Source organism: Thunnus maccoyii, chromosome 2, assembly GCF_910596095.1.
Source record: "Thunnus maccoyii chromosome 2, fThuMac1.1, whole genome shotgun sequence".
Taxonomy (NCBI): Eukaryota; Metazoa; Chordata; class Actinopteri; order Scombriformes; family Scombridae; genus Thunnus; species Thunnus maccoyii.
The window spans coordinates 15,302,157-15,324,695 of record NC_056534.1 but is presented as its reverse complement, the minus strand read 5'-3'; the positions used below and the strand labels follow the sequence as shown (position 1 = coordinate 15,324,695).

The following is a 22,539-nucleotide window of genomic DNA, read 5'->3' as shown; positions in this document are numbered from 1 at the left end:
ACCGAGTGAGAGTTTGAATGTAAATGTCAGAAATAGATCCCAAGGGAAATGGCTTGTGTGTGTAAGTGGATGTAATGGAGAAACAAAGGCCATTTCATACTTGGGACTCTAGCTGGACATATTTAAAGACCTGAATGGTAGTTTGTGTCTATACGTAGATGTAACAAGATCAAAATCGACTCAAAATCAAGTGCACCTCACCTAAACCAGGTTGAACTGAAACTAGCTGTGAACATCAAAGTGAAATGGAACTACAGCATACGATACACTATATTTAGATTATCAGCAGTTCAAAATAAGGTCGGTTTGTGACACAATATTGTTAAATTTCTCTTTGTCTTACCCCTTCACTAAAAAACTGTAAGGAACGTTGTAACAATCTTTGTAGATTGTGTGTTTTTCTTTGGACTTGAGGACGTGACATGAGGTTATCAGGATGTCCTGGTAGTCTTCAACAAGTCCAACACACAGCAAGTGTATTCATTTATTCACTTGGTTGTGTGATACAAGTGTGCTGAATGAGAGCTTGGGGCTCAGTGGGACTTCTTTTACTTTTTGGTTTTACTTTTAAATGAGAATACTCAGTTGCCAACATAGCTATTTTCTTTAGTTTGGCAGATTTCTCTGTCAGCAATATTTGTTTTTAACATTTTAGGGCACAGGTACTTGCTTTTGAAATCAATGTATTTTTGAATTTCAGGCTTATTATAATTTTTAAATGAATTATTCTTGGTAGTGGTTATATTTTGGGAGAATTTTGGGAACAGATGGCCTTCATGTAATGCCCACCATCTTTTTCAAGGGCTACATATTTTCTTTCCTCCTGAGCATTAGTCTTGGTCAGTTGAAATGTACCTGCAAAAAATCTGATCTTTTCCTGGAGGTGTTTTACTGAACTGAAATTTGGTTGTGACTTGAGTGTTTGTGCAGTTTGTCATAGACAGTATAGCACCAAAAAGGAAAATACCCATGTTTTCAGAGATTTTATGGGAATGGGGAATTTGTTCACCTATTGTTTTTTTTTTTTTATTACATTGCTTTTCAAAGCTATTAAAATTATACAGAAACTTAAAGCTGCCCCATTACACACAAGCACATGCACACAAAATAAATGGGATGTACATTGATGCCGAGAAGTCTCGTAAGTGTTCTTAAACAGCAGCACCTACAGCACATATGTTCATACACATGTATCATACTGCACACTGTTATTTGCTTCTATCCACTCCATAGCGTGCAACAGAGGACCAGAGAGGGCCGACCAGCTCCAGGCTCCCTGGGCAACTTGTTGTGGAGTTAATGATCCAGATGTAATAAGGCTGTAATTGCCAGGCCAGTTTGTTTTGCACCTAATGTTAGATGGAGGGTCAGTGCTTTGTTATATATCTGCCAAGGGTAGACAATCACACTCACTCTCACGCACATACACTCTTTCACACAGCACGTTCATCTCTGAGGGAGCAGTCACAAGGAGGCCCCCTCCTCTCACCCTGCTTCTCTCTCTCACTAATATACCCCCTCCCCCTTGCTCTCTACCTACTTCTCAGTTACTCTAAGCACCAGTCACTAATTAGGCATACACTGAAATTAGCCTAGCCCCAGTGCTATCGCAAAGGATCACACCTAGGGTACCAGAAAGCAGGGGAAGCCCAAGGGGGAAACACATGCTTTTTTTGTTTTAAAGATTATTTTTTCTGGCAGTTTGCCTTTATTTGTGAGTTAGTATAACAAGACAGGAAACAAGGGAAGAGAGAGGGGTGTGACATGCAACAAATATCAACCCTCTAGAAGCGGGTGATTGGGCCCTTGTAGACTTTGTTCATACATACTGTGACACATACATACGGCAGCGACTCTGAAGTGTTCACTGTTATCATATCAAAGTTGCATGGATACTAGGCTGCAAGGGGATAAAATGTGCAATGAGACAGGACTTCAGACCTTATATTTATGGATATGAATGCAGAAATCTTAACTGTCCAAGCCTTCTCACTTAGTATCTTTCTGAATGATCCACTAGAAAAAGTATGCAATGTTTAGCACCTTTTATTATTGTGGATACATGATTAAAAACAAGACCAATGTAACCTGTTCTCTGGTCTCTCTTGAATGATAATATCAACTGCACACTGGTTTTCCTCAATAATCACACACACTGAAAATGAAATACTACAAGCTCAATTTGCACAGCCACATCCAGCTCCCTTGTTTAACCTTAACAACTCAATGAATGAACATTGCCACAGATGGTAGTCATAAAAACATATACACAGATAGTTTTTTTCCTTGTATGTTTCTGATCTAGTCACATGTCATGCAACATGTGTGCAGACAGATCCTTTAGATAAAAACATAGAGATAGACATTTAATACGCACAGTTATACTCCCCATTACTTTGAACAGTGAGGTGTTTATATTGCTAATATTATTCTCTGCTGAAGATCCTTAAGACATAAGTGGTCAGATATTTTTCTTAGTAGGACAAATAAACCAACATTTGTCTGTCCAACTCACATCATTATTGCCATGAATACTGGATGATCTTCAGAGCACACTCTATGAAAGTTCACATAAAGTCTGCATGAGCCCCCTTGTGGACATGTCACTGGACAGACATTGCCACCCCAGACTACACAGGATTTTGCCTGTTAGGTTCACCAGTCTGCGCAGCTACACACATACATACACACACACACATACACACTTCCCCCTCCTGCCCTCCGTGTCCCTGTGAGGCAGTACAAGGCTCGTCACATCATTTCGAGCAGTAACACCTGGGGTTCGAAGTGAAGAGGTAGCACATTAGTGCTGAGGTGTACATGGCCACGCAATCGCTCTTCACCCTGTTCATTAGCAGTAACAAGGCTACCACTCTGTTAGGTCTTTATACATGAGTAGCATGCAAACGTATACTGGCATACCCAGCCACTGAGTCTCCAGAGAGCCTCCTCAAGGTCCTGGCTGGTGTGATGCTACAATTTTGCCCTCAAGCAGGAGGCTCACAGAAGCCAATGTTAAGATACAGTGGCAGATTCTCTCTAGAAACATCAAGTATCAAGCATATCTTTTAGTCTGACTCACTTGAAATTTTGCACAATTTATCCATCTACAAAACACTAATATTCCTAGAATTTAGTGTGGGTATTCTCTCTAAACCATGTGTATTTTTAGTCTCCATCCTGTCATTGAAATATATGTATTTGCTGTTGTGTTTTCAGGGAACAGAGGCCCGTTCAGAGAGTCCCAGAGACCAGGAGTGGCTGGACCACCTAAACCACATCCTCCAGCAGAAGGTCAGGCTCATCCGTCTGCATAATGATCACATAAGTTACTCGTTCCTACACACTCAGGAATGAGAACTTTAGTGATTATGTTTTTAACTTTTTTAGTTGTTGAGTTGGTCTTAGGTAAGGTATAGATTTGTCTGTCATGTCAAAAGGTAGAAATTTGGCTGAAGGTGAGAAAGTTTTTCTTTTTGAAGTTGATGGCAACAAAATAAAGTGGAGAGTGGTTCTTTCTCACAAAAAAGTATAACTCAAAAATGTGGGGGAAAAAACGTGCAGTGAATTAATTTCAAGTGGGATTATAATCTTTGTTGCTTTATACAAGTATAAAGGAGAATTGGTTACCACTCCACCACTGTTTCATATTATTAAAACAACCGGCTCTGTGTGGCCATGAGACAGAGCATCTCATTCTCTGCTACTCTCCTCTCTCTCAGTATTGTTGACATAAGAAAAGCTGCAATGGGAGAAGCGCAAATTGAAACATAAGACACAATACCACTTGACTGATTCCATCGCAAAGAAAATAATACATAGTTCCAACTGGGAGAAACATGGTTTTCTTTCTTCAACTGCACATTATTTAGTTCAAATTTTTTTTGTTTCTTTTAGGCAGATGTTTACATTTATGTCACCAGGAGCTGAATGCTATTTTGTTAAAAGTAATTGTTGCTAATATGTTTTTTTACAGAACTTAAAAAGAAATGTTTTTTGATATATTAATTTTAGTTAGTTAGTTAGTTGTTAATGTATATTATAATAATAATAATCATTTTATGTTTCAATTCCATTTTAGAATTGAATGATAATTTTACTCAATGTATCTAAATACAAATAATTAAAATGCCAAGAAGTTTTAGGCACTTTTTTAGTACAATTGAATGTAGCCTTGATTTTTTTTTTCATGCTGGTGTTTGAATTTCCATAATGGTTTGGCATTTTTGTCTAGATGCCTGTCACACCAGTTATTTTAGTCTAACATTTTAGATTGTCAGTCCTCAGTGTAGAGAGATTTGGGTACCAGTTGCGCCCAAATACAGTAATTGGATGAATTTTAGTTTCCACTCCAACATGTTCTTCCCCAGTGTCTGACAATTACAACGATGCAAAAGATAAAACAAAGAAAAGTGACTCCATCCTCACTGTGTATTTGAGTCTTTGTGTGCACAGCCACTCATCTGTGAGTGCTCTGCTGGAGCTTTACTCAAGTGCTGTCAACGTCTGCTTGCTGTGATATGTGTATGATTGAGAGTGTCGAGTGTGTGTGTATGTGTGTCTTGTCTGTGTTCTTGTCAGCGGCTGCCGCAGGCACTCATGCGTCGCCTCCGCACCACGACACACACCAGACACTGTTCTCTTGTTCCCCAGATCTTCTTCTGACCTTTCCACCTTCCTCTCCCCCTCCTACACTAACACACACACACACACACAACACTCTATTGAATCCATGTTTTTCCCTTCTAGCTGGACAGCTCTCAGTCCCTGTTCTCTGTCTCTCTCTGCCATCCTCCACTGTCCCGCATTCCTCTCTCTCTCTCTCTCTCTCTCTCTCTCTCTCTCTCTCTCTCTCTCTCTCTCTCTCTCTCTCTCTCTCTCTGGCTCAGACCCCGAGGCAGCTTGTTAGTGGGGAACTAAATATTGATTTGGCGGGCCTGTCGATGCCGGGAGAATGAGCTAGTGTCCACCAGAGACCTCGGCACCGGCAGCCTGCTATCGACGTTTTCCGTGGGCAGAACAGGGGTGGTGGAGGGGGGGTGGGTGGGCTGGAGCTGGTGTGGGGAGTGGAGGAGGAGGAGGAGAAAAGCGGAGTATGACAAGGCTGAGACTTGCCCCCAGGTCCCTGTGGGGACCACTGGGACCATCCCAGTCATCCCCCCCTCACTGCAACAGACTTTTTCTATCCCCTTTCAAGTCCATCTTGTTCTCTTTTTTATTTATTTATTTATTTCAAATTTTTCCTCTTCTCTCTATCTTGCAGTTTCCTCGTTGTCTGTTTTTTAAAAGCGTAGTGTCGTATCAAGGGGACTGGCATTAGGCTTTATCTCTGCCTGTGTCCCTTGTACATATTTGTCTCATTTTTCTGAGGGGCTAGAGTGACATCTCACCTGCTACGAGGCCCCTATGAAGACAATATTTGAGACTGCGCTTGGGTTAGGTGGCTCTCCTAATGCGATGGTTTTAAAACCACAAAGATAAGGTGCTTATACAACACATGTCCACTGATTCTGAGAAGTGAGTGTTTCTTTAGTGAGAGAATACACTTCAAGAACTCTCATACTGTACCCCTATGGCTTCACTACTCTCTGTCATAGCTTCACCAAGCAGAACATCTGTGAAGTGGAATGGCCTGGCCTGTCACCCTGCCCGTGACACTAATAACACACTCCCCTAATAGTGATATGGTCTTACCTCCGAGCTACACTCACACACACTTCTTCGGATAAAAAGACACAGAGACAGAAATAGACCCAGTGAAAGGAAAAGATGAGAGAGAGATCCATGTCCTTAACTGGCTGGCTGTCACTGAAAGAGGATGAGGATGTGTCCATCTTTGCGTGTGCGCATGTATGTGTGTGTGTGTGTAACTCTGAGTATGTGTACATATTCGTGTGTGTGCATGTACACTCTTACAACAGTCTCATCTTGTCACTGTCAGTGCCTAATGGAGCTGCCAGGGGGACAGCACTTTATTATCTCAGTGGCCCTGTCAATAGCAAACCCATCACTCACTCAGTGTGTGTGTGTGTTTGTGAAAGTGATACGTATGTGTGTATCTGTGTCTCTGTGTGTGGGCCATTGTTCGCCATCACTGTCATGTACTACGACATGTCAACATAACGAGAAAGAGAGACATCCACAACACATCGGCAAATAGTGAGTTGTTGAGATATGTGACTGCGTATGTGTTGAGTTACGGCTCCCTTCATACCAAAGAAGTGGCATAGATTTCCGGAGCCGCCTCACCGCTGCCCCACATGTCCACTCAAAACCAAATGAAACATTGCATTCATTTCCTAGTTCCTCACCTCCACTGGTGAGTTAATGAAATCAAACCCTACTCCTGTCAGTAGAGAGCCACCATAAGCAGCGCTCCGTTGCCAGGATCGAGGGACGGTGCTATCTAATAATCATGAGCAGGCCAGGGGGTGTACTGTATGGCTCCACCGCAACCCACCATGAATAAGGCCAGCAGTGAAGATGGAGTGTCCATGTGGGCCATGGGGTCCAGGCACCGGCCCGGGGAAGCATTGATTTAATTGCCTTTGGTTTATTTGTGGAGTCCTAATTATTGACTGGAGGTAGAATTTAATGGGCCAAGTCTTTATGAAGACAGGGAAATGACTGGCTTCTGCTGCTGGCCAATAATGAACAGGAGGAGCGTGTGCATGCAAGCGTGTGCACATGCACGCAAACACTCACGTTCCCTCCAGATCATTTTTCAGACTCATTTTGTACACACACATACCCATCTCAAGCCTCATGACAGCATAATAACATTTAAAAAGTCATTGACTCTGTTGATTTCTTTATGAGAGGACAGCGGTTTGGTTTACTGGTATGGGGTGGCGCTGAGGGCCTGCTAATATTTACCTCACAATCACACCCCGGGGAGACGTACAAGCATCACTTCTTATCAGCCTCCAAACTATAACAAGCTGGTGAACATTAAGACAGTGGTAGAGACAGGCCAGACCAATCTGGACTGGACTTGATATAAAACATCAAAGGCGTTTATGGATGGACTACAAGGCTCAAATAATTCCTATAATTTCAAAACCTTATTGAACTTTGGGGAGAGTCTGCTGTAGCTCATTCCTACAGCGCTAAATGGCATCATTTATCTAATGTTAACAGACTTTATTCATGTCACTTTTTGAAAAGGTGTCTCACCCTATTGGTACTTCCCTAGAGCATTACATCATTAACCCTCTGTATTAAACATATCAAAGACTTAGTGCCTCACAGTGCTAATGTACTGAGAAACTTTTCTATTGTTGTCTGCGCTGGCAGGGTGAGTGGTAGTGTGTTGTGTTGTGTGGCTCATTATGCCTCTGTAATGACAAGGAACAGCTCTGTGTCCCACACTTCTCTCTGAAGGAAAGTGACTCTAATTAAGCCTCATTTAATGATTGAGCTAATTAAATCAGCCACTCTTTTTTCGTCTCTGTGAGCGTGTTTGTATGTGTGTGGAGGGGACCCGAGCCGAGCCTTTGTACTGTAAATATGTCACTGGAACAGTGGCGGGGTCTAGGAGGGGGATTCCCAAGAGGAGGCTGGTGTTAGAGTTGTTGTTAATACCAGAGCTCACTGTGACTTATTCTTATGTTCAATTGGCATTTCATATAAATAGAAATGGCAAATAAAGCTTGTTGGTGCTGTTTCTTTGTCATTAAACTGTTTGGGTGGTTACTTAACACAGCAGCTACAGTATAGAAAACATTTCAGCACATTTCAGGAGGTTAGAGTCGCTGGAATAAGCCAGGTGAAGAATCTTATTATTATTCTTTGACACATGAGGCTATTTTGGAGTTTTAAGGTTACTGCCAGTCTGATTGCACCCAAGGGTAGAGCTGTGGAGCACAGAGGGCTTCCCCTCTTTGAGTCACTGTAGCACAGAAAGAGAATTAATGATGAAAGTGGACATTTCCTTACTGAATACATGGCTGCTGCTTTATTTTTATTGAATCCCCTCATGTCACTAATAAAAAATGGGGGGTGGCAATAATTTTTAACATTTTCTTGTATTGTGTGTGACAGTTTGCTGCATGCACAGCCACTTTTGTTGATCATAACTGCTTCCCAGTACATTACCCTGGCCAATGAGCTGTGCTGTTAATCGCGGGTATGTTCTTGATTGCTGAATTCTACCTAAAGGTTGCATCTCTTTTGTATGGATATCACCTTTCTATATTTAAACCCCAGTGGTGCCTGAATCACCTCCTTTTCACACCTAATGAGTAGGAACCTGAAACAAAGACCCGGTGCTTTCCTGTGTTTAATCTAGGGTGTATTTAGGTCAGATCCCTAACAAATGCATGTTGCGCACTGAAATGATGTTTCCAAACAACGTATCAAGAAAAGGAGAGATTTTTAATTACAGTATTTGTGGCCCCAAGTGTCCAATTCCCTTTCATATCAGTCTCTAGTGGCCTAAAGGGGAGAAAAGAGAGGGATCTGCTCCGCTGCAGGGGTAGGTAATTACGAAGGAGAGAGAGAGAGAATAGGCTTGTCGGTGCTTTAGTGGTATTCTTACCTGAGCCCCTCTTTGCAAATGTGACATATTCATTATCGGAGATAATCAAATGCAAGACTTTTTAGTATGGTGCCTTTGTGCTTTGGCTTTTTTTATCTATTTATCATGTTGTTGTTGTTGTTATTCCCCCGTTTGATAAATTTGATTTTCAAACAAAAGTGAGAAGATCAAAGATCAAAGAGCTGTTTTTTCCCCTCTGTGATAAAACTACTGTAACTACTTCTCCCTTACCTTGAATAGTGGCCTAGATTGGAGACTACTCATGAACCAGGGACAGAGATTTATATCAGGAATCCTTCACCATACTGAAAAAGCTCCTGTCATACCAGCCAGATCAGAAACCTCACTTTGCTCTTGTTATTATGAAATTTAAGACGTAGTATACATCCTTGTTTAACACAGCAAAGATATACAACAAGTTACAATGTAGTTACAAGTATACAGGTACACACTTCTTCTGACATCCAAATGTCGTTTTTATAGGAGAAGATTGTAGTTAAATTAAGTAAGAGCATCTGATCGTGACAGTTATATGTAACTATTGATACTGTGGGATGTTTAACTAGTGAATAACTTGATGAGAGTATGCAGAAATTTGGATGATGTGTACCCCCTTATGTCTCTTTTAGGCTCTCTGATTCCTCCTCCCTCCTCATTCTTACTCATTTAGATATCCAGCATCCTGACACAATCTCTACAACTACTCACAAATTGGGCCCTTGGAAATAATTGCACTAACCCGTTCCGAGGGAGAAGACAAAAGAGCAGGAATGATCGATCTGTTAAGAAAAAAAAAAAAGTCAGTGTGTGTAATGCCACTACCAGACAATGGTCACTGGAGTGCTGCAACTTTGAGCTGCTCCTTGCCTTGAGGTGTGCCCCAGGCTATCAAATAGCAATGTCATTTAATTGGCTCATAAAAACACCTTTTGCTTGCAGCCCCTGTCCTTGTCTTCACAGACACACACACATATATACACACACACACACATGTCAGTGTCAGTGGCTTTACATGTCAGTTCACTTCTAAAACATGTTCATGAAATCATACCTAGACAAAAGGTCTGCTCTGCAGGGCCTGTTGAATAGTAATAGGTGTGAGTTAGCATTGCTTAATGCTACAGTAGCTATTTTAGTGTTGCCAAGGGGGACAGGGTCTCTTGCAAAACAGTGGTTGTGTTGCTTAGCGCTGGTGTTGGTGCTGGCCAGCTCTGCCAAAGGGGACAGGGGGCCAGCTAAATCAACTGTAGCATAACATTAGTGCCAGTTCCTAACACTGCCTTAAGCAGCCCAGGGGATCCAGCGGAGCAGCTGCATCACAGCTTACCTCCAACCAGCCTGCAGGGTATCGGTCCCCAGCAAATGTGGCAGTTAGATGAAAGGGAATGAAAGCCCTGCTTGTCCCGTTTGTGAGCCTGTGCGTGAGTGTTTCCTTTTGCTTGCTGGTGCCAGAATCTTCCGATGTGAGTCACACACCAGTGGGAGACGAATCAGAACGAGAGGTATTTTATCAAACGTCATTTATCTACCAAGAGACCAAAAAAGTCTTCTTACTCTCATAAACATGGCCTTATAAAGATGTTTATCCTGTCATGCCTCTGCAGATACACTTTGCACATTGTTTTTGATTTCTCATGAAGGAATTGAAAGCAGATTGGGCTTCTGTCTTTCTTACTTTTAGCATCTTAAACCTTAGTGATAAAGCATCTTAGTGATAAGGTTTATCTAGATCATGTTTACCTGCTAGTGTTGTTTACTCTTATTCCCATATCGGTTCTTTTAATGATCCAGTCTCCCTCATTGCTGTCCCATTGAGCCCTGTGTTGTGGCTGTGTCTCTATTTTAGTGGGTTTGTTTGCATAGTTAGTGGCTCTAAGTGCAATTAGCTGATTAGGAAATTGTGTGTATGTGTGTGTGCCTATGTGAGTGTGTGTGTGTGTGTCTGTGAGACAGAGAGAGTGAATTCTCCCAGGAGGACAGATGCAGAGGGAGATGTCTCAGCAGTTACTTTAGTGTAGTGGTTCTCTGAGGAATAGCGCTGTGTGTTTGATGCATCTAGTGCTGCTGGAACTGACTCCCACTGCACACATGCTCAAGTGGGCACACACACACACTTCCCAGCAAACAGGGCCTTGTGTTCCCTGCTCCTGTTACCTTTAATGAAGAAGAGAGAGGTTTCAAGGGGCAGGGGGACTGTCCGTGCATTTGTGTGTGAGTGAGTATGTGTGTGTGGGTGTGTATGTGCGTGCGTGCATGTGTTGAAAGTACTGTATGAAGTTCTCACTCACCAGACGTATTGGAAATTGATAAGATGATGGTTTCAAATCACATCACAGACTTTTGCTGTGTCCTTAAAACATGTCAGCTGTGGACCTAATTCCAATATGTTGTGCGAGTTTGTGTTATTCACTTCAAAGCAACATGATACCTCGTAATCCTCTGGTGCAGATGTTATACAGCTGAGTTCATTGCAGCACTTCAGACTTGTGTCAGCCTGTTTTTCTGTGTATGGTTCAATACCTTATATTTTCACATTCTCTTTTAAGAGATAAAAAGTGAAAGATTTTATGATATTGAAGTCACTATTTTCAGCTTGGCCTGTCCACTTCTCATCTCTTGCCATGTAACTTGGGAAGTTGCTCAGGGAATGAATTTGTTTCCCTCGCTTTAAAAAGGCGCTTGTAAAAAGCTGCACATACTTGAAGTGAATATTTATGGGTGATACAGTATGAATGCTTGCCTTTGATCAGGCGCCCTAATGACCATAAAATCCTTGTGTCGATTCAGAGGAAAAACAAAATTAGCCAGAGTTCTGAGGAAAAGCCTGCCCACCTCTTTATTTTTACCTTTCCATCGTTTCCATGACAACAACTAAGCAAACACCTATAGAAAGTTCCTTCATACACAACCTTTTATAATCCTTTATGATTAAGTGGACATCAGTTCTCGTTACTTTCCCAGCATAGATGCAGTCCAGTAAAAACACAATACTGTAAATGTCCTTAGTGATGCCCAAACTGTTTTAATAATGGCTCGAGGAATGTCTGCTGAAAAATGATCAACTGAGGCTTCTGGGCAAAGCACAGTGTCTCCTCAGGTACTCCAAAAAAGGCAATGGTCCTGCACTTGATACTTAGGAATCGTAAATTACCACTGATTGAGAATAGATACTTACAAAAAATAAGGTGTGGAATAAGCTTTTGAAACTACTGCTGTATAGCCTGTTTTGTGAAGTGCTTTGTCAAAACACTCAACATGGACGGTCCCTCAAAAGTTTCACAAGTCCTCAGGCCACATCTGAGGTTCTCTTGTTTCACTCACAAAACCGCAAATAGGCTCTCTGAAAAGCTGCCAGGTGTCAAAAATCAGACTTTTTTTAAACAGTGGTGCGTTTGTGTGTTTTCCTCATTTTCTCTAACCCTTTCTACCACCGCCCCCACACCCCTTTTCTATCCTTCCCCTCCCCTGCAGATCCCCTCTGCCGGCCAGCTAATGGAGGCTGTGCGCGTGAAGATGAAGGAGAGGAAAGTGCTGACAGAAGAGCTGGCCACGCTCGCAACACCAGTCAGCGAAAAAGCCTGACTCCCTGGGCTGAGGCTGGGAAAACTGTCATCCTCTTCTTTCCCCACCCCACCCCCCTCTTCTCTCTCTCTCTCTGGTTCCTACTCAGTGGGAGCCGGGCTGAGCCAAGCTGAGCCGGGGCAGCAGAACCAATATTTGTGAGAAAAGCGCTGTCGACTCACTCTGGGCCACTGTCTCAACACAGCAGCCCAGCTTTTGTAAATGAGCCCTCGACATCTGTGTTAGTGCTCAGTGCGCTATGTCTATCAGACAGGGCCCTTTAGCGCCAAGCTAATTTACAGTGCAGCCACTCTCCCCCACTCTCAACGCAGACCTGGGGTGATAAGGCAAATGCTTACGTTAATGTTTAAGTTAGACTTTTTTTCTGTTTTTTTACCTCACCCCCTAATTTATTTGGCACCTCAAGGACCTTAGGGTGCAGGGACTTGACCTAGCATTGCCAAGTCGACACTTTGAGAAAGTCAAGAGTGCAGCACAGAGCAGAATATTCACTGTAAGGGGCTAGATCCATTTATCAGACCTGATACTACAGTACTCTCAGAGACCCTGTGCAATGACTGAAGCCAATGATTTTTATTCATCAAATGCACTACAAGTATTTATCTCTGAAGGAAGATGCTTAAAATACTTGTTATAACTTCTACTCTGTAAATATTTGTTCCGTTGATAATTTAACAGGCAATTATGTTAAATGTGAATGATTTTCTTATAAAAACTTCCTCTTAATAAAAACCAGTTTCACCTATTTTTGTCTGTATTTTGTTCTTCAGAGACTGTATTATTGTTGGGAAATTCCTGGTCCTGTTAAATGTCTAAATGTTCTCTTGTTCCAGCAGTTCAAAGGACTGTCAGTCAGTCTGTGTTGGCGACTGAGGATGTTCTGGCGGACAGCAGGGTTCTCACACCTCTCTCCTGATTGACAGCTGACTGTTGGCATGGTTCCTGTCTGTAACAAGTGACCCCCACTGTTGACATCATTAACAAGGGTCCACATGAGCATACGCACACGCACAGAGCACAGCGCAGCACAGGGGTGTATTGGAGGAGTGGTTGCATCCTTGACATAGCTACCTCCAACCCCTTTTATCTGTTTCTCTGTTCCTCCATCTCTTATTATTCATTTTGAATATTAAACCATGATCCTGGTCTCCACTGTCCTTGAGTTGGCATCCTACACAAGAGACCACACACTCCTCCCATCCATTTTCTTAGTCCTTTTTTTTTTTTCTACCTCTCCTAGCTTTTGTTTTCCTCTTCACTACTTTCCTCCTTTCTTTTTATTATGTATAATTAACAATGGTGTGAAGAATCCTCTGTTCAGGAATTAAAAAGAAATAATTTCACTTTTTAATCCCCCTCCCTTCTCAAATATATGCTAATGATGTCGTTTTCCTTTATCTTTTTATAATAAAGGATTAGGCCAGGACTGTCTCTAGCTGCAACTCGGGGACCAATTTAGCTGGGATCCAGGAGAGACAAACCCTGGTGGTTAATTACCATTCATTAACATAGTTTGCATCTTTTCTTCTTCTCCAATACCCAGGAGCCAGCTATTGTCAATATTTGTCCCATATAAATTTCTGCAGTTTTTTTTCCAGTCACTGTCCTCCAGCGTAATGCAGCTAATGACAAACATTAATAACTCAGAGAAATCCGGTGGCGCAGTGGGTATAGAAAAGCAAAGCATCGGTGCCACGCAAATTATCTCTCAGCCCCCACCCCTTTGCCGTCTGACTGTCTATTTCTCTCTCTTCCTTTTAGTGTGTAATGCATAGTCAACATGTTTGCTTGCTGAGCCCCACCATCCGGCCTCGGCTGACACACTCATGCTATTTCTGTGACATATTCAAATGCGGGCCCCCTTAGCTGGTACTCCCTTGGGTTTAATTAACCTGGCCTTGCCTCTGACGCTCCCTCAGTGAAGACGTTAAAACGATCTTGAAAACACCCTTCAAACAGCGCCCCCCTCCCCCCCCCCCCCCCCAACACACACACACACCAATGTCTTGCACTAGGCGCTGTATATGATTTATCTCTTTTTTTTTCTGTGTAGGAATGGCGTGCCATACTCCTTTTTCTTCTCTTTCACTCTCTCCTTGTCTTCCATCCTTCTTTTCTTGTACAGCTCTCATTAAGAGAGGTTTCCTGTGGGAATTACTTTGATCAGTACTTCCAAATGCAAAGTTTTCCTCCCTTCCCCTTTTATTCATTCCAACACAGTCAACTCTGTGTCATTTTTTTCCTCTGTCTCTGTCTCTTTCTCTCACCCCGACTTCTTTTTAAATCCAACTTTCCTATGTTTCTTTCTTTCCACAGATTCCTTCAGGAGCTTGTTCCTGGAGGGGTAGTGGAGGTCAGGGTCATGGGTTGACTTTTGGGTCGATCGATGATTTGTGTATGTGTGTTTGAGTTGTGTGTCCCAAGGCTTCTCTGTTGTACTTTTAAGTTCCCCCGGTCTGGTGTGAGTGCGTGCCACTTGGGTGGGAAGGCGGGTAGCCCACAGTACACAAAACAGTCAGAGCACAAGCAGAGAATTTCTGCAGCCTCTAAACTGATGCACAATTAGTCCTTGCAGATCTCGTCAGCCAGCTGTGTAGTGGATAGAAAACAGCCTCTGGTGATTTCCTTTACTTCACTGACACAGTTTCACACCCTGGCTATCGCTGCCAATATACCAGTCTGCTTTGATATCGCATACACAGACACTTGGCACTGTCTTAAAAAACAAGGTACTTGTGACATACAGCCAAATGTGTTTTTGACAAATGTATAATGCAACATGTTTACAGTTTTCATTGTGTCTATCCTCCATGTTTGAACCACAGGGAGAAGATTCAGTATCAAAAGGTAGAGGTTGTTTACAATTTGTACGACAGAAATTTCTCCAAGCTGTTGTGTTTCAACTTGCTGTAGTGTGTAATTTTAGTCAAGAGCCTAATGGCAATTATTTCCAAAAATTTTAAAATTTAGACATGGCTTCTCAATATGTCCATGTGTAATTTTCTTTTTCATTAGATCAGATGCCACCTTAAAAAGAAAAAAGGAATCACACTCTCCTGATGCACATATGCTATGTATACAACCTCATTGATCTTGACTTGAACAAGTCCCTTATCCTCCTCTACAGCGCTCCAGACATGAAACGGCAGCAGATTATGGGTGGATGCGGCCCGCCGTGGGAAGCGAGGGAGCAGATAAAAAGGCCAGCCACTCAGGGGACTAAAGCTATGTTTTGATGCTGTGTGATAAAGCAGAGGCATAGGGCAAGAGGAAGGGGAAAGTTAAAGGATCTATCTATATATATATATCCTCTGGCTTCTCTTTTTGGGTTTTTTTTCTCCCCTCCTTCACTTCTTTGTCTTGTCCATCGTAACCAAGCTTTTCCTGCACTTTTATTGTTCTCTGACACTCACTTTCTCTGTCCCCATGGACTGTCCTAAGCCTTGCTCATGGCAGCTGTCTCTCTAAAGCCATGGCCTGAGCTCCTGGGGAGAAAAAAAGAGAGAAGGAGAGACCGAGAGAGGGGTTGATCTGGTCTCTAATCCACCTTCTCTCACAGTGTAGGAGGGAAGCTGCAGTCCTCAACATCACCTCAGAGAGAAGCGACTCTTTGGTATGTGACTAACTGAACCCTCTGGTGTCCATGTGACTAATCTGGGATGTTGTCAAATGGTGTAGAAACATTCAAACTTATACTTGGGTGCAGTATATTTTCACAGATGTTGCTTTCATGTATGCCAAGCTTTAAGCAGGGGATTTTTCTGCTTTGAGGTCGTCAATTGGCACCCATAGTACCATTTTGTTATGTGCATTCAGAATCCAAACAAACATCTGAAACAGAGTATCAGTCTTCATCTGTCTTATCTGCTGTGAAATAGGCAGACATCCTTTGTTTTCTGCTCCAGCATATAATAACACCTTAGTCTGGGGTGTATAGCTCCTCAAAGCACCTCTCCACCTTGGCTAACTTTTCCAAGCGCTCATTAGCGGACTGGCTGAAGTTTGGAGGGTATGAAGCGGGCTGGCAGATTACCCCCTGTAAAGTAGCACACCTCAGGTAATCACACTAATGAATTCAAGCACCCCCACCCACCCACCCCTTATTCCTTTCTCTTTTTCCCTTTACTTACTTTCTCCCTTCCTTCCACAGTGGCGGGTCGGTGCAAGAAGTGCCAAACAACAAAGAAGTGTTTGTTTGCATAATATTAGCACTGCACGCTCGCACACAGTGGCGGGGGCCTGACTGCAGGACTGACTGGAGGCTTCCCATGAACACAGGTGGAGCAGGGCGAGCATCACTGGGACCAATTAGAGCAGAGCACAGGTACATTAGCATGTTTGAGTGGAGTGTGATGGCGTGGGGATTGGTAAGCCTTTTGAAACACAAACACCTGACCACCGCCTGGTATGTTTTAGTTGTTTGTCTCTCATGACATGATAGGCATATGGGTGACAAATGTCCCCTGATCTGCTGTCACAGCTAATCATGTCTGCACTTACACACACATTTTACTCAAAGATACAACAGCTTTCTTACTGTAAATGAAAGTAAGTCAGAGCTTTATTTATGATTCAATATAAAAATGACCATTTGTTTTAAAGATTAATATAAAAAAGTTAAGTCAGTTTCAAGTGGGTTGTTGCTTTAAAGGATAATAGAAACAAGCAGCAAAATGTGATTCACAACGTGTTTCGTCTTTCGGTAACTTATTGAATGTGGAGCAGGTTGATCCTCACCAGTAAAAGACACCATTGTTCTTAGCAAAACTCCACTGATTGAATTTAGGTTAAAATTAAAACGAATAGTTCATTACACTGAAAATGATGGTCCCATAGCATTCCCAGGCCTAATATTCTAGGTTTGTCATGCGGTATCCACTCAGCTGGACGTGCCCAGTAAAACCTCGACAGGGAGGCGTACTGATCAGATGCCTGAACCACCTCAATTAGTACCTTTCAATGTGAAGGAGCAGCAGATCTACTCCAAGCTCTGTGTAGATGTCTGAGCCCCTGACCTCACTCTATCCCTAGGGGATAGCATAGACACCTTGCAAAGGCCACTTGAACCTGTGATCTTATTCTTTTGGTCGCTCCTCAGAGCTCATGATCATAGGTGAGGGTTTGAACTTACAACTTTTGTTTGGCCCTGAAGAGGTTTTGGCAAACCATCAGTCGAGGGGAGGCTAGACCTTTCTCAGACTGCCGACACACCCTCTGTGGAGGAGGCAGAGTTGGGAGACTCAGGCAAAACCTTGCCCGTTTCTCTGGCATAGGTCAAGTCAATAATGTAGTCAAACCCTCTGCAGTGGCAAGGTGCCAGGCGTGCATGAGATTTCACCTTGAGATGTTGAAAGCTGTGGATATTGTTGGGCTTTCTTGGTTGCCTTACTAATGTCGCTTAAAGGTTAGGAGAAGGGTGTATGGATTAGCTGACGGGGGAGGTGGTCACTTTTTTTTAAATGGGAGTGGACGGTGTGGTCCAATCATCAGGATATCATACTGCTCAGCCTCCCCAGGAAAGATTATAACAGGGTGCTGGAAGGATGATCCGGCCAATTGCAATACAGATTCAGCTATAGTCATTGGAAAAGTGGACTAAGTCTTTTAGTTTGTACAGAGATAAAAGAGGGGAGTTTACCCATCCAGTCTATAAATGTTTTGTAAAGTTAGAGAAGACCTATGACTGTGTCCCTGGGATAGATGTACTGTGGGAAAATAGGGTGCCAGGACCATCGCTACAAGTCATCCTGTCCTTGAATAATTTGAGTAAGAGCTACGTCTGTATTCATTGCAAACATTTAAGAATGTTCTTGATGGTGTTGGCCTTCCATGAAATTGTTCCTTGTCACAAATTGTTTGGGATTTAAATCAACACAGAGGAGAAAAAAGTATCCAGTTTGGTGACCTCCAAGTTTAATTGAGACTCAGCAACTTTCAGTCTGAGGTGGAAAACGGTGCCCCTATGGTTAGGAGTGAGTGACTGTCCCAAATAGCAGAGTTCAGGTATCTCTGGGGCTTGTTCCCATTTAAGGGGAAATAAAAAATCATATTGAAAGATATTTTCATGATGTTCATTAATGAGCTGAGGAATATCTGTCTATCTCAGTTGAACACTAAACACATTAAACAGAAAAACTTTTGAATTATTGATTTTAAAAGGTATCCATAACTAAAAACAATAGTAGTAGAGTGTAGAGTAGAACCTGCAGAGGCCATTTACATAGAATCATGACTGTCGTACACATTAAAAAAAAAACAACAATCTGCTCTGTACAAAAACATAAACAAGTTTCTAATGTGTGAAAACTTCTGCTATTCCAACTTTCAGTCTGCTGATGACAAAAATGAGACCAGTGGTCAGTGTAATAAAGTTAATGGCAACAATTTCATATTTCACTTCAGCTCATCCTCCATCTGTCTGTTCAGCCCAGGTGAGATTTATTGTCTCATGAGCTAAGACAAATGGACACTTTCCTCAGGCCACACACGCACATACCGATCACTGAGCCGTGGAACCAAGCACTTTATCAGAGCCGCCCGCGGAGGCCAGTGAGCAGGAAAACTGAGCGAAGAACTGTACTCAGGTCACTGACAGCCACTTTGATGTATCACTCTTACTTTCTGTGTTTGCCAATAAGAGACACTCAGACAAAATAACTGTTTGGTGTTCAAGGTCTTGTTACATATCTGTTCAACCTTTTTATGTATTTTGCCTTCACTGTGTAGCTGGTCTAATCTGATGGAGTAATACAGCTTACTTTAGTTATATTTGTTGCATACAGTAGCATTTTCACTCTATTTCACACATGCATTATCATTGCTGCATCATTTTTTACCACTAGGTGGAAGCAAATCATCATAGTTTGTAATAAATGAACTCAGCTTTGGACAAATCACTCAGTGTGTAGACCTGAATGACGCACAACAACAGATAATCGTTCTCAACATATACTGCAACACTTTTAAAATGCTTTGTTCTTGTGATAGAAACATCCAGTGTGGTATGCCTTCAGGGTGAGCTGATGATGTGAATTTGTAAATTTAAAAGGTCCTAATTTTATTTCCATAGATTATACAGATTGTCTAAGCCAGTGGTTCTCAAAGTGAGGTCTTAGAGGGGACTCCAGGGTGTCCCCAGCAAAAAGGGGAATAATTTATTTTCACAATAATTTCATCCATAAGTAACACAATGACAGAATGTGTGACTGTTTTGGTCATGGGTTTCATACAGTTTTTGTAGTAAAACATCTAAAAGCGAAAATCTTATCATATGGGGGACCCTGTGACAAAATCTCATAAAATGGGGGTCCGTGGTCTACTTTGTGTTAGTTTAGGGGTCCTTAATGTGAAAACGTTTGAGAACCACTGGTCTAAGCTCTCTTCCGCCTTCCTTGTTTTTGGATGTATGTTCAGATATTTTCCACATGATGGCGCCACTAACATAACAAATGTTTCTCCTCATTTTCAAACAGCACTGCCGTAAACGATCTGCTGTGATGGAATTTGGTCATTACAAGGGAAGAGAATAAGAAATAACACGCACATAAAAATAGAATAAAAGCATAATAACATGCATCAATCAAATCGTAGTGATGACAGTGATGGAGTTTGTATTTTAAACAGGAACGAATTAACAGCATGCATTCAAGATGTCCATCGTTTAATAGATGAATAGTAGTACAAAGATGATGTGCATGTGTGTGAAGTATGTTAGCTGTTTCTAATGGATATGCAGATGCAGGGACACACACAGTGATGCAGAATTACTTAGTTATTTACATTTTCGGGTTTACATGAAGAAATGTCAACAGATATAGTTACATTTGTGTATTGTTAGCTGGTTTGAGGCACATTATTTCTTTGGAGTGAAGTTTATTTATGTTATTTTATTGATGCATTTGATAAGTGCGCATTTGTATTCCTTACACTCAGTCTGTAGTCTGATGGTCAGATATGCACCTCCTACAACAGACAACTGTACACTTTATTGCACACAATATTCACATTATGATCACTCACTGTTTGCATTTCATCACCCAGTACTCACTTCTCGAGACCAAAAGAAATTGGCTGTACTTAGAAGCTTTTATTATTTAGATATGAATAATATATTTGGAAAAACAGTTTTTTAAAAAAAGGAATTTTAATGCGCTTTAGTCGTAAGTACAGAGTTCATTTCCTACATGGAGGCTTCCTGGAAAATACAGCGTTAATTTGTTTCATTTGGACAATCACAGACGCCGTTATGGGCACATACAGGGTTTGATAGCCTATGTGGTGATCTTCACTCCGAGTCTTATTCCAGTCCTGTAATAATGGCCATATGGGACGAGTCTCTGTCTGTCCAAGTAGTCCTGCCACAGTCGACCCCAGCCATCTGGCGTCGAGGGGCTGCCGCTGAGCTGACAAATGTGTGCAGGTGACTTATTAGCTTCAGATTCAGTGATATAACTCGCAGTACTCCTGCAGATTCGTGCAGTCGTTTTAATCTTCTCAGCCAAAAAATGTCGTGATGTCCGCATTGAGCAGGTGTCAGAGCAAGAATAACAGTGTGTGTGTGCACAAGGGAAGAAAACTGCACATTTTGCAATATTTACAGAACCCCGTCTATACAGTGTGTTGTTACAGGAAACATCTCTATTATGATCAATATATGGCCATTTTAAAGTCCTTTATGTATCAGTGATGTCACTCCTGTGTAATTTTGTGTGGACATAAACTAGGAGTCTTGACACAGCGTCCGATCAAGGTGCCATGGAAGCTTTTTGAGTCATCATTACGCACATCCATCACGCGCAGTAGGCTCCATGAAATGACTGATGACACCAGTAGGTCAAGTTCATGAGTTGACGTGTGGAAAGTTGACAATTCCTGACAAGTTAACACGATTTTAAAATGCAGCTATTAGCGATTAGTCAATTAATCGATTAGTTGGTCGAAAGAAAATTGTTTGGTAACTATTTTGATTATTAACAATTGTTTAAGTTATTTTTTCAGCAAAAATGCGAACATTTGATGGTTCTAGGTTCTCAAATGATATAATTTTGCTGCCTTTCTTGGTCTTAAACTATAGTTAATTGAGTATTTGGGGGGTTTGGACTGCATGTCTGACAAAATAAGACATTTGAACACGTCACCTTGTCCTCTAGGATATTGTGATGGACATAGACTGCGTTCTGATGTTTTATAGAACAAATGATTGATCGACTAATTGAGAAAATAACCTGCAGATTAATCGATTGTGAAATTAATGGTTAGTTGCAGCCCTAGATATTGGCCACAGTGTAATTATGCGTGTATAGATGTTATTATTATTCACTTTGAGGGGATGTTATACTCGTCTTTGCCAACTGCTAGTCTGTCACGCTCAGCTCTCCAGTATTGGTTTCTGGCGGTGGATGCACATTTTCATGGCACCGGTTTCTGTGTGATCTTTTTCATCGTGTAAATCAACATTTTTGCATCTGATCCGCGGTGTGTTCGTCTAGTGATGAATCTGTCATTTCTATTATGCTGTTACACTGAATAGAGAAGAATAGGAGTTGAATCGTGATTGTCTCTGCTCATGGGCGCTGTCCAGGGTGCTGGAGGTGTAGCGGCGCTGCTGAAACTTTGCAGTTTGTCTTTACAAGTCACGAGTCTCATTAAGGGGGCAAGCATCGACATGTATGTGTACTCTAGTGTGTCTTTTTCTCTGTCTTTCTCTCTAATGTAATAGAAAAGTGTAGCCCATAGATATAATCTAGGGTTAAGGCAACTATTACCACCATCACTCTAAAGGACAACTAGCATTTAAGTCTCTACCCACAAACTTGATGTACTTAGGGTTACGAAATGTTTTACTTCTTCTCGGTATCACTCCATCTTAATGTCAGATTAAAGCTCACTTTAATTGAAGAGTAATTATGTGTCAGTTTGTTATCCTCGCACGTCCTCATCCTTCTACTAAACGATCTTAAATTAGAAATTTCCTCCGCCTGCTTTAGAGATTGGAGTCCATTCCCGGTGAGGAGCCGGCCGCTTTAAATGGAGCTAGCTCTGACGTCAGCGCCGTTTTAGACATGTGGGTTTGACATCCAATAACCCGATCGAGGCTTTAGTCAGCCCCTTTCTCACAGGAGATCCCTCTGGTGAAGACCAGCGTAGACGGGGGTTAGCCGCTGCTGCAAGCTCACCAAATACAATTAGGAACGAAATTTTTCCCTACACGCAACTGCAGCATCAGTTTATATTCCCAGCTAGAACCACCGTGTAGCAACCATGTCTGTAGCGGGGCTGAAGAAGCAATTCCACAAAGCCACTCAGGTAAGAGGACCGCGACGTCTTGTACACCAGATATTCACACTGAGGTGTCACTTCATTGGAGAGGAGTGGGGATGCGTTTGGACTGTAGAGATTCGCCTTTAGTCGTTTTGGTG

General features: G+C 42.1%; 2 protein-coding genes across 8 annotated transcripts in view; both read left to right on the top strand.

Moving 5' to 3' along the window:
- The window catches only part of cntln (centlein, centrosomal protein), a 94,740-nt gene extending 81,874 nt beyond the window's left edge, over positions 1 to 12,866 (top strand). For all 4 annotated transcript variants that reach the window (XM_042431647.1, XM_042431660.1, XM_042431655.1 and 1 more), the window contains exons 26-27: positions 3,220 to 3,294; positions 12,011 to 12,866. In XM_042431647.1, the coding sequence (XP_042287581.1) occupies positions 3,220 to 3,294; positions 12,011 to 12,121 (186 nt within the window). In that variant the 3' untranslated portion in view covers positions 12,122 to 12,866. The remainder of the gene's footprint in view (positions 1 to 3,219; positions 3,295 to 12,010) is intronic.
- Positions 12,867 to 16,131: 3,265 nt separating this feature from the next.
- The window catches only part of sh3gl2a (SH3 domain containing GRB2 like 2a, endophilin A1), a 46,652-nt gene continuing 40,244 nt past the window's right edge, over positions 16,132 to 22,539 (top strand). For 3 of the 4 annotated variants that reach the window (XM_042398807.1, XM_042398799.1, XM_042398838.1), the window contains exon 1: positions 22,235 to 22,426. In XM_042398807.1, coding sequence (XP_042254741.1) covers positions 22,382 to 22,426 — 45 coding nt within the window. In that variant the 5' untranslated portion in view covers positions 22,235 to 22,381. Of the gene's footprint in view, positions 16,179 to 16,271; positions 16,446 to 22,234; positions 22,427 to 22,539 lie in introns of those variants that run through there. The other variant, XM_042398828.1, reaches the window with a different exon arrangement.